The sequence below is a fragment of the Cydia amplana genome, chromosome 12, assembly GCF_948474715.1.
Source record: "Cydia amplana chromosome 12, ilCydAmpl1.1, whole genome shotgun sequence".
In the NCBI taxonomy this organism is placed as follows: Eukaryota; Metazoa; Arthropoda; class Insecta; order Lepidoptera; family Tortricidae; genus Cydia; species Cydia amplana.
Window position 1 is genome coordinate 16103562 of NC_086080.1, and position 13703 is coordinate 16117264.

General features: G+C 35.5%; 1 protein-coding gene across 1 annotated transcript in view; it reads left to right on the top strand.

Annotated features, from left to right (window-relative positions):
* The window catches only part of LOC134653164 (mucin-2), a 173666-nt gene that overhangs the window by 143180 nt on the left and 16783 nt on the right, over positions 1-13703 (top strand). The window contains exon 20 of the mRNA XM_063508513.1: positions 8059-8344. Within this exon, the coding sequence (XP_063364583.1) occupies positions 8059-8344 (286 nt within the window). The remainder of the gene's footprint in view (positions 1-8058; positions 8345-13703) is intronic.

Here is a 13703-nt window from a genome sequence, read left to right on the forward strand (position 1 = left end):
CCTAAAGCTGCGGCTATTATACGGACCGTGACATCGACACATCACTACCTATGCTTGTAGGTATCATACAAATTACAAGCACCTAACTCGCTTACCTCACGCCAACCTTCTTATTTAGGTACAAGATTCTAAGCACGATTGAGGATTGTATGTCATGATACGAGACGAACTGTTTGCTATGTTTAACCTAATTTTACAACTCCCGTCGCATGGTGATTTTGACTGGCCACCAAAATTTCTGTTTACATGGCGATCGTGCTGCCAAACCTCTTATACTCTTCCGAGACGTGGTGCGTGTACCGTCATCACATTCGTACTTTAGACCGGTTCCACCTCAAATGCTTGCGTAAGATCATGAACATCAGATGGTCTGACCGAGTGCGAAATACCGAAGTTCTGCGACGAGCCCAGGTCGGTGGAATAGAGGCTTACCTAATGCGTCGGCAGCTTCGGTGGTGCGGTCACGTATCACGTATGGCGGAAGAGAGAGTGGCGAAGCGCATCTTTTATTCTGAACTAGAGGAGGGTAAGCGGAAACTTGGCGGACAACTCCTCCGATACAAAGATGTTCAGAAGCGACACATGAAAAGGTGCAACATCGAGCCCTCTCAGTGGGAAGGTTTGGCAGCACAGCGTCCTGAGTGGCGCAGGCTGGTGCAGGACAAAGTGCGCGATTTCGAGGAGCAACGTAAAGTTGACCTCGACGCTAAGCGCGACGAGCTGAAAACGCGCCAGCCTGCTCCCATTAACTACCACTACGTGGCTGGTGTCCTCACGTGCCCTCAATGTGCGCGGGGGTTCACCTCGAAGATCGGCTACGTCAGCCATCTTCGGGCGCACGAGCGCCGAGCAAACTAGGAGTCGTAGTGGTCGCCATGGCCGAAATCGGCCGGAAGGATCATCATCAGTTTGTTGTTGAAATTTTATCTTTATTTTTATTTATTTGGGGCATCAACAGCAATACAAGGCGCATGATGAAAACAATGAACAGAAAACAAAGCCAATAACAGATGTCCACAAAAACACAGCTAACATGCAATAACAAGTGGCAAACTTGGTGCTAATTTAAAAATATATATGTAATGAAATTGTTAGCCGTCGTAAAATAATTAATATACCTACATTGGATTCCTATTATTATTTAATAATGCGTCTTTTTTTTATAATAAGGTATCGAAAAAATTGCATAATTAGAATACCCAGCGAAGGAAATAGAATACTCGACAAAAATATCAAGCATCTTTACACATTTCAAAAATGTATTTTGCAAGTAGGTAAGCCGTAAGGGATCTTTAAATTCAAGCGTCATAAGCAAGTCAAGAATGCTTAAGCAAGTTAAACATTACCTGAGCCACTCCTCAATAATCGCTCAACAACGCAAACGAGCGAATAACTCCGGTGTTCTTCGAGTTATTTCAACACAAGGACGTAGGCTCGCATACTTCGCCCACGGTCAAGGCAGTTCGGTTATAACCTGTCAGTTGACGTAATTATAGGCAGATGGACATATGTCATGTATGTTGAGCCTCACGACTGGGACTTAATTATTTTGGCTGCCCATTTCAACTGGCTGAATTGTAAAGACAATGAAGTATACATCTGCATTAAACAAAGCATGAAAAAAATATTTTGTATAGTCATAATAGTACACGAATTTATTATACTCAGATAGCATAAAATGGAAAGAGTAGAATACAGTAGCATTATGCTCTACTGGCTCTGGCAGATAATCATCTTGTCTAAGACAAGATATACAATTTTGCACAGATCACTGTGTCCTCCGGTCGACTTTGACCACTTCTGTCTGGTCCTCGGATTTCAAGTTAAACTATATACATGCATTAGCTTATTCATTTTAATTGGACACAACCTTTAGTTATTTCTATTAAAATCTGCATATTTTCATTTTCGTGGAAGCATATATCACTGATACAAGAAGCATATAACACCTGCGCATATAACGCATATAATATATTGTCTGTTCCGTGAAAGGAAGGATTTTCTGAAAAAAATAATTGAAATTATATAAACTGATGCCCAAGTCCGGTTCGAACAGTAATTTATTCGATACAACCTTACGATCGCGGTTTACTATTATTATTCCGATAGTACCACGACCTTTGCTCAATTCTATATTAATTGGATATTTATATTCTCATCACGAGCATGAGGCCCTCAACATCGAATACCTATCAAATAACATCTTGTATTAACGTAAACATATCTTCTTTAACTATTTTGTATTTGTATGGTGCCTCTCCATTTACCTACTAAACAACTATTATATTATATTAGTTTTAATTTTAAAAAATACTGCAAAATATACAGGGTGCCCGGTAATTAATGGATAACCTTCTAACCACCGACAGGGCACCTTAGGCTGGTCCAGAAAATGCACTTATAGGTCTAGTAAAACTTTCGTGGTTTTCGAGATAATCGCACTTTTCTAAATTTGAAGTATGGTGCTAGCTATTAAAAAAGACAGAAAAGTTCGATTATCTCGAAAACCACGAAACTTTTACTAGACCTATAAGTGCATTTTCTGGACCAGCCTAAGGTGCCCCGTCGGTGGTTAGAAGGTTATCCATTAATTACCGGGCACCCTGTATATTTCAAATAAATTGTGTTCACTATTCGTAGAACATTTCATTCCGAGGAGTTTTATTCTCGCAAATTGCTCTATTACTTAAATGCTAACTTTTTCAGATTTAAAACTGCATATAACTGCACAACCACTAGTAATCTCGATAAATTTCAAAAATATAATTCCGACCTTTACCCGATTTTTTGTGCAATGGAGAATAAATAAATATAAAATAATAGTTTCAGAGATTTTTGTAATCTGGTTTTACGAAATAAAGATACCGTCTGTCAACTCTGCGAAATCAATAAACGTTTAGTGAAGCGAAATCATATCTAAATTATATTAGTTTTACCTCATCGTCCAGTGAAATTAGGTAATTTCACTCATCATTCATCAGGGTTCAGAGTTCAGGGTTTTCATTTTTCAGGTGGGTCATCATCTTCCTCGCGTTGTCCCGGCATTTTGCCACGGCTCATGGGAGCCTGGGGTCCGCTTGGCAACTAATCCCAGTAATTGGCGTGGGCACTAGTTTTTACGAAAGCGACTGCCATCTGACCTTCCAACCCAGAGGGTAAACTAGGCCCGTTTAGGGATTAGTCCGGTTTCCTCACGATGTTTTCCTTCACCGAAAAGCCACTGGTAAATATCAAATGATATTTCGTACATAAGTTCCGAAAAACTCATTGGTACGAGCCGGGGTTCGAACCCGCGACCTCCGGATTGCAAGTCGCACGCTCTTACCGCTAGACCACCAGCGCTTCATCTCTGCTTCAATCTGGCAACCATTCACAAAGTCTAATGAATGGAAGCCACGATTGGCGTAGCATAGGATGTAGGTGTTTTGTTCAGTAATGAACTCCTTTTTAGGAACATAATGTATGCTCTAGCCTCGCATCCCGCATTAAGTATGCTGGTAATGGAGCTGATGCAACCTTGTTGGAGTATTTTAAGTACTTATTCGTATCCCACAGCGCAGTTAATTCTAGATACAAGCCTGTAGGTAAAAACTATGACAATTCTAGACAAAAATCTTCTTCTAATATCACTACACGTTATTAAAAAAAAGTCGCCCACCGCGTCTGTGTGTCTGTGTATGTTCGCGATAAACTCAAAAACTACTTAACAAATTTTCATGCGGTATTCGCCTATCAATAAAATTGAGGAAGATTTCGGGGTATAATTTGTTAAGGTTTGCCCGTGCGAAGCAGGGGCGGATCGCTAGTATCAGAATAAAACTCTGAGATTTATTTGATAAATGTAAAGCAAATCTTAAGGTTCTTTTTTCTTACAATTCGCGTCAGTAATTAAAGTCATGTTGACATTATTCTCACAAGTGTAATTACAAGCTGTGTAAGGACATGGCATTTCTTACGCATGTTTTTAGGTATGCGTGAACACATATCCTACGATTTTATACAAAAAAGTTTCCTGTCAGCTAAGAAGTTAACTAAGTTACCCACTGATGTAAAAAAGTGTCTAAGTAGGGTAGAGTTAAAGTAAAGTTTAGCTAGTGACAATAAATAAGGTGTTTACAAATTGACTAAACTAAATATAGTAAATCAATAATAATATTTTTTATTTCGTTATCATAGGTGTAAATACATTAGTACAGGTGTTAGGGTGTTTTTTTAATGCAGCAGCTATGATGTACCTTTCCGGCTTACTGCCGGGTAAATGCAGAGAAACGTTATTTTCCCTGTATTTAACTGATACCTTTGCATAGACCCGTGTCTTAAAATTTTAGACTTGGGAAAATTACCGCACTCGTTGCAAATTTCCTACTTTTCCCACTTGTATTTGTAATGTAGGTACTATTATAAGCTTAACCGCCCAAAGGCTGAGCTTAACTATACAGCGGGGAAATGCGGCCAATGTCCTGGGGACTATGCCCCAGGTGACATTAGCTTTCGTCGAAAATTGATGAAGTATATGTAAATATTGTAAATAAATAAATGTCAGTCATTGATCGTCTAGCTTAACCGCCTATCATAATATTCATAATACACAAAACTGAGCCTCCGCCCCATAGACATTAACATGACTACTTGTAAATATTAATTTAATTTTATCTTTTGCCACACCCCAAGGGGTTTCATCACGGAAGAAAGAATGGTGGGTTTCATGTACTTTATATAATGTATAGTATATTGAATGCAAATAAAGAAATGAATGAATGAATGACACCCAGCCGTCACGCGTACTTACGCGCCAACCGGCCATAACCGCGAGATGCAATCTCGTTCACAACACCAAACAACACACTTATCTTAAATTACATCGTTCATTTGTAAGTTTGGAGAACGTAATAAACATATTTGCTAACAGGTTAATACCATAGTGATCTAGAGATGATGTAATAATGCTACAAAGCCAAAACATAATTATTTTGGTATTTATGTTCCGATTTCACAGTTTCTAACTTTCTACTTGATCTCTGAAGTTTAAAGTGTACTGTGATTTCGTGAACATAGTACGAAGCGCTAGAAGGAATTTTGTTAAAAATAAAAGACAGATTGTCTTCGTACATGTAACAAGCTAAGACACAACGTTTAAAGTGTACATTATATGGTACCTTTAACATAGTTTAGATAAACAAAAAAACAGGAAGTGTGTTATGACGATATCGATATATATTAGGTTTAATTAATTAACGGATGCAACTTTCTCCACTTTACTCACATCCGTGGCAGATTATATAAACCATGGCCGTTACGCAATTTCGGTAACTACCTATTAAATAATTAACAACATATTTGGTCGATGATTCAAGGGCAAACTTCAAAGTTAATTGAGGTAGATAACAACTGGAACAGGTATTAATCGATACGATTTGTCTTATTTTAATCGGTTTAGGCACCTAATCGTATTTAAAGCATACTTGTAATTGTACCTACTGTACTAATAATCTTGTACTTTAGGATTGAAGTGGAATAATTTCAGAATTTAAAAGTAACAAAAGAATTATCCGCTATTAAATAACTTTTTACATCAACTTCTTACAATTGCAGAAATTTTATATGAAACTTAAACATTAATGGCTATTATTTTATACATTATAACTTATAAGTAGCTTTATGTTAATATAAGTTGATGACGCAACTCAACGGATCACTTCCTTATCTATTAACAACTGATTTGTAAAGGCAAGGCCGAGCAAATAATATTGCTTGTCCTTCGTTTAATAAAATCTACTTAACTATAGGATAGTTGAAAAAATTGCGTAGGCAATGGCCATTGGAGTAACTCAATTTTTTTATCGTAACTTGAATTAGGTAGGTAGTAGGTACCTCTACATACCTAGATACATATAGAATAATAAATTCAGCCAAACAGAAACTTTGCGGGTACTATCGCCCACACTGTTAACTGTACATCGGTGGACCCTATGCCTTTTGTAATAAGATCCACCGATGTACAGTTAGGAGTGTTACTGTTTGTACCTAGTTAATACGCGTTACATAAATCGTTATACATGTATGGTTTAATTAATTTTGTCCGTAAATCAAATTAGGTATATGTAGAATAGACTAGACTTTGTATAGCTGCATAGAGAGGTAAGATGTAGGTAAAGACAATCGTGTGTATACTTTCACGACTATACATGTTCCCACAGAAATTATATACTTACATGAATATTTGCATATTCATAAGCATGCATAAACATAGGCACAGATATATTGGTCTAAAATTAAACAACTTTAAGTATTTAAATGTGTTTAATAGTTAAATAGGTCGAAAGTACATTTAAATTGATCATTCAGCAAATAACTGTAGTAGTAAACACTTTATTGCACAAAACAAGTACATAACACAGAGATAATCTAGTAAATGTGTACAAAGGCGAACTTATCCCGTTAAGGGATCTCTTCCAGCTAACCTTTAAGTAACTGAGAGATACATTATGAAATGGTAGTCAAACTAAGATAAATTGTACATGACGGCGAGACTTAAAAGAAGTAGCTAACCCTAGAAACATAACTAAATACGATGCGATGCATTAGGTGCATAATATACGAAACAATTATATATCCATAAAAATATTAATACATACATTTAAATATATATATATATATATATATATTTAAATGTATGTATTAATATTTATATATTTAAATACCTACAAATATATTAATATATAATATATAACTGTATTTATATACTGTAAACAGTAACATTATACCGTAATTTTAACCACAGGCTTCACCGCAAATCGTAGTTTCTACCCGACTACTGTCACTATCATTAAATCTATCTCGTCAACTATGACATGAAGCAATGTTCTACCGATAACATGGATTTTAACTATGCATTTACCTTTGTTTAGAACTATCGGTAGGACACACTACAGTGTAGAGTACCTATATTAACTAGAAAAATATTGATTAAAATACATTTGCCGATACACTGAACGTTTACTCGCAGCCACTAATAAAATATGTGTACCTAAGGTAAAACCTAGTGTTAGACAGCATACCTAGTTCCATTAGTTGATAGTCTGTTGGTCATCTCTATTGCTTGGAATTAGGATTAAATTAACTATTGGCACAATGTCCAGCACTGGAACATTTAGCGTTATATGAAATAATCTTTAATCCATGTTATCGAATTTACATAAAAGGATATTGAATTAAGACAAATTGTTAAGATAACACACCCATTTGTAACGGTTACAGATGATATAATATAGAAATTAACTTTATAGGTACATTACATTCCTAACGGTCATTGGGTGACTGCATTTATTCATTATATTAATCTATTTGCTCTTATTCTAACCACAGTAGATTTAGATAAGTTTAAATAGAGATAAGAAATCAAAAATGTGTAATAATACAGTGAAAACTTTTTAAAAATCCGGGAGTTTAAGTTCGAGCGTATAATACTTCTATTGAAAATCGGGACGATTTAATTGTAAATGCTACAAACTTTCATTCTTACAGTGTCGTTCAGACTCATTCTTAAACATAAAATTAAGTTAATTGAATTTCCTAAAAAAGGTGTATATTACAATGAAACTGTCATGCAAACTAATCTAAAATTAAATCTTTAACAAAAAACAACACAAAAAGCACCAGGGTTACTCTCAACACGCGATCGATTCCACTTATTTACATTTTTAACTTCCTTATTAAATAATAACAGCCCACTGTGATAATACTTTAGTTTATTGTAACCCTGAAGATTTTTTGTTTTGAATCCAAAAAGTTTGACTTGTTAACTCATGTTATAACTGTTCTATGAAAGTGTTCCGGTCCCACAATTGATTTTACTCCCTGCCTTAACCGCCTGTTGCCTGCCTCTATCTTTAATCAATTGTTTTTTCCTTAAGTTGTATCTTTTTTTAAGGTGTGTTAATGTAGAGTTGTAGAGTCTCTATCTAATATATTTTTTTGCAAATTGTCGTCAAACTTTTTGAAGTCTACCAATTTCTTATCCAAAAATTTAGGAAACTCACCATGATTTATCCTCCGCAGACCGCAAAATCCCGGCAGCCGTTCCTCCGGCGCACGAAAGCCACAGCTCCTCCAGACACCACGGACACCGACTCCGTCACCGAATCCATCGACAACGAGACCACCACAAGCAAGTTCACTCGACGGGGCAACTCCAAATTCAAGACCCGAAAGGAACTCGCCCGCAAAGAAGTCGCGAAGAAAAACGAAATTGAAAATGGAACGCGACGGCCATCTTTGAGCGCTGGCGCGGTGCGTAGTGAGCGCCCGCGCAGCTTCGTGCGCCGGCGGCTTGGAGGGGCGAACGGTGAGTCCGGTTTGATAGCTATGCGAGAGGCTGTGTTTGCGGTTGAGGTTTCTCTGCGCTTTTCGCATTTGAAGGGTTCCGTTATGGATCGTCTCCAGTCGACTAGTTAGCATTTTCACTTGTAATAGCTAATAGAACTACGAATAAGTACCTACTGATGCCTACTTGCCTAGGTACCGTTTTATACTCGTTCTGTCTATTTTACCAAGTAGAGCTTCAGCAGGAAAATCTGCCTCTAAATCGTGACATGGAATGTATGGATAGGTATTTTAAGTCTTAAATTTCCATATGCTTGCGTAACTTTAACCCTATGATTTTTTTTTTGTTTTGCCTTGAGGTTAACTCAAACGGAAAACTTTTAACAAAGCAGGCCTAACAGGGTTTACACGATGATTGTTGAAGTTATCCTTTTCATTATAAAAAATGCAATTGTATTAAGTAGAATAAAAGAATGGCACATGTACAACTCTGGACCAGTTATCGGATATCAGATAGATCAATCAAATCATAATTTAACTTATTTTGACATGTGCAGTAAGATTGTATTAGATATCATACTTATTCGTGTGTAATTAAGTGGCCAACAGTTTCCCAATCACGTCTTAGTCACGCCTGTTAGTAGGACACTATTAGTCAGTAATTGAAAGTCAAGAGCAGTAAGCGTTGAACCCAGCACCATACTTAGTCAACCGATCGCCGATAAAATTTCCCGTGGAAATCGTGACGTTATGAGGGCTGCGGTCAACTGATTGACTGTGGTTACTGTTTATATTGAATGGGTTACGGTGTAATCATGACAAGTGATGTAGAGTTCATTTCCTTATTAATCTTTCCATATGAAGATGTATTGGAGTGGTAAATCAATAACTAAGTACTTCATATTTAAATACGAATAGAAATTTAGAAAACTGGTTTAGCGCAAAAAATCGCCATTTTCTTTAGTTATCGTCATTAATATGCAAATACAATACAATATGTATATTTGGATGGGGACAATATGCAAATTGTTCAACAATGTACGCATCACACACAATAAAAAAAAACATCGATCGTCATCAACACATTCAAACAAATTCAAAACTAAATCGAATAGTATTGGAATATCCCCTACAATTTCTATCTATATTAGGATAACAACATGCTTAGAAAGGCACCGGTAAGTCGCTAATGGTACAGGTGTAACAGGTACCTATGTTAGAGTTCATCTTCGTTTTCACCTTTCTGCCATTCATTTTGACCGGCGTTTAGTCCCCAGGCGGCATGGTGACGTAAAGCACAGCACGACTGAGATGAAAGCCCGCACGGTTTCTCTGCGTAACGATTATGTGACAGATTACTGGATGCTTCAGTTTTAGGCCGGTTCCACTATCTCTTAGTATACGTAATTTGCTAAAGCTTTCGTTTTGCAATCGCAAAAATATCATTGATTGAACAAACATAATTACTTAAAGGTTAAATATAAAAATATTAAATACCTAACAATTTTGTAACCAATAAGAGTGGTTGACCGCCACGGTTTCAGCAACCTAGACATTTGGCATCTCTCCTTATACGGCGGGAGGTCGACGACATTAGTCCCGGCCGTACAAGTACCGGCGATCATTGAGGCACTTGTCTTCAATAAGCGTTGATTATCATAAATATTAATGTTTCTAGATTAGCCAGCCTTGAAGTGTCGTTAGTTATACATAGATTTTTAGCAGCATTGAGATAGCATCTTCAATATTTTATTATTTTTGGCATTAAGTTCTTCTTTTGTACATTAAGTTTTTCTTTTTGTTCAATAAAGTTGAAATAAATATATAAATGGGTGATTAATTAGGCATTTTTTTTATTTTTATTATCTCATTTTTTATGTGTTGGATTTGTCTAATAACTAGTCATTTAATTTTGCACAAAATATCAATTCATCAATTCGCATGTCGGTATTTTGATTAATTCAATATAAAATTAGCGTGGCTTTAAGTCATCCACTTTCGTGAATTCTTACGATATTAATTATTATAATACCCTATTATCACGTATTGTTGTTTTTATAATATGTACTTAATGAACTAATGAACCTTGTTCCGTTCAAGGTCCCTTCCTGGAGCATTGTTTGTTTGTGATGCTTTTCCAGTAAATGTAAATATTTTCCTCTTTAAATCTTAATTAGTTCTTTCAAAACAAGAACAAGTATGTACTAAAAACTAACATACTTGAGTAGGATTCAGGTATTTTTATAGTTTTGCCCGGTCGCTTCTACGTCAGTAGGTACCTAATTAATTATCAATTCAATTAATATATTTAGCTTTCGAAATAATTTGGTTACAATAAATAGCAATTTACTTACTTGCATAATAACTATACCTATAGCTTAATTCAATCAAGTAAAAACTGCATTACCAAATAATCTGGCCAATTAATATCCTGGTGAAAGTTGAAATTAATTAATGAATCTTTCTCTTTTACTCAAATGACGGCGTAATTAGAGTGACAGAAAGAAATGCCCGCAATTTGCGAACTTCGATTTTCGCGGTTATAGCCCAGTAGTATTTTTGATAAATATAAAATTACATATATATTATTGTACAAATATGTGTGCTGTTTCTTTCTGTGTTGTCTATTTTACTCAAGAGTAAGCTATTAAATCATCAATTTTCTCGTATATCAAATTCCCTAGTTCAGTAACAGCCATTTCTTTTAGCCACGCATGGTACAGTTGGTAGAAACTAATGGAACGGCTTCGGGTTTCTAATAATATTTGCAATGTTCTCACGCGAGGCTCGGTATGTGATATCAACCAGTTATTGGTTTTTGCGCCTACAAATGTTTATAACTTATTTGTGATTTATGAAGGGGTATAAATCGGTATACTTAATGTTTGAAACAGTATTCACTCTTGCCTTTCACTCTTGACTACTAGGATACTTGGAGGCTTGAAATGGGCAGACCGGTAGTTGTGTTTGTACTTTTGATAGTATTTGGTACGTCTTCAGACTCTGTTTTTAAGGTAGTATTTTAGTGAATCAGTCCTGACCTAGCCTAAAGGGGCCCACTGACTACTAGTTCGCCGGACGATATCGGCCTGTCAGTTGTTCGGAACTGTAAAATTTTTGTTCTAACTGACAGGCCGATATCGTCCGGCGGGCTGTTAATCAGTGGGCCCCTTAAGAAGCTAAACCAAACCTGACCCGGCAAATTCGGCTTAAGTTATATTTAAACTAGATTTCATTTCAACCCATTGTTTTTTTTTATAGTGTCCAGTCCAGTTAAAACTGCATATATCTGTTTAGTATGTATTAGGTACTATCAATGTTATTAATGTTATTATTTATCCCAATTAGGTACAAACATCACGAACAAAAATAAATTTCCATGTAAAGAGATATAAACCGTTCTTGTTATTAACACTACTAAATTTAATTGTTATGTTATTAACTTTATCTGATCAGTTAAACCGTATCACGCGAATCGTGTGGAAATAAAAACATTAACGCACTTTTCACGGTCGGGTCAATTTGCACGGGCTGCCAAGTGCCAATGCAAGCACTATAAAGTTACAACAACTCGCATGATTCGCGATATATTTTGAAATGGCGAAGTATAATATTAGTTTATGCAAAAAAGATACATGTAGAAAGGCCGAAGCAAACGTATATCTTAAAAGAAACTATCCTCGTAAGACTTTATGTGTATTACAACAATTTCATAATAATCGAATTTGATCCTTTCGTAAATCAAATAAAATTGCATAGGTATAATATTTTGCTTTCCCTATTCTAAAAAAACATTGAATATGATTTTTAGGAAATGCGTTATAATTTCCTAATGAAATTGTAAGGTACACAAGGCTATGATAAAGTGGTCTTAAATTTGAACGATAAACATCATGAAAGTGACACATCTAACCTAAACATTATAAAGCTGCTTGCGTTAGATAGTAGGTGATAGAGAAATACTTCTACATTAGTACAATATGACTAATCGTACTAGACCGAATTCATTCTAAAATGCAAAGTTTTATTAGACTATTAAATTAATTAACAGGAAACTAGTACTCATTAGGAACACGTTTCGAATAGTTTCGATTAGTAGTAGTTAATTTAGATTTAGTTTAGTGGCTACTTTTCATTCATGTAGGTTCGATAAGGAAGTCCATTTGTTTCATTCATCCATCATTTGTTGAATGCTATAATAAAAAGTACAAATAAAAGCAACATCATTCAGACTATCATATAATCAACAGATTGAAGTTTACATATTATTTACTTCCTAAAAATCAAACTATGTATTTCCTATCACGCTCGCTTATAAAAGTTATAAATTATTATATTCCCCTCAGGGACACAGGTCACACAGGGAGTAATAATGCTTATAATATTATTTCCTAGGGAGTATCGGCATCGGGTAGGTACGAGTACTAGACCCCGTTATCTTGTCGCACTGACATTGCTTTTCCGTAGAGCGTGAATTATTTTTTTATCGACCATCTCGATATCGATGTTTACATAATGCAATAGAATTTTCGCCTTTTAAGTCTATGCTCAGTCTCAATGAAAACTTCTTGATTAAAAATAAGTTTATAACCTCATTGGTCTTACGTGAAGCGATAACCTTAGATAAATGATTTACCTACTTGCAACTGCATGTCACATTGACAGACGCAATCCCTTGCAAACCGAATGTAAACCGGCGGTTTGAAATTATCAGTGACATATAGGTAACTTCAAGTGCTACAGTTCTACACTATCGACAATTAGATAGTCGATAAAAAAACATTCACGCTCTACGGAAAAGCAATGTCAGTGCGACAAGATAACTGGGTCTACCAATGACATCACATATTTTTTTTATTTTACCATTTGAATCTGTGTTCCTCCACAATTCTTTACAACTGTTTACGATTACAACTATTATAATAGATGGGCACATACATATCATTCAAATGACTTGTCGTGCTACAGCATAAAGAAATTTCATGCATAATGGAATATAATAGTCTAATTTAAAAGTTTATGACAACAGCGCTTCGCTCTATAATATACCTAGAGTCTATATAAACTAATCACGCTACATTATTCTCGTTTCGCGTGTTCGATCCACTCGCATTAGACGTAACCACAGCCCTTATTCTCAATGTGCAACTTTAATGCTAAAATTATATTGGAAATTAATTTTACGGTTTTCGTGACTTATGTATATTCAAATCCAAACACAAAGATATAAAGATTAAAATAAATATTGTGAATGTGCAAAACTCTGTTCTTAATTTACAAGAGAAAAAAGGTTGCGGTGCCAATTAGTATTAACTATAGGTATGCACCGAAATCTAAGATTCCAATCCGAAACAAAATACTTATAATTTTTTTAAATTATT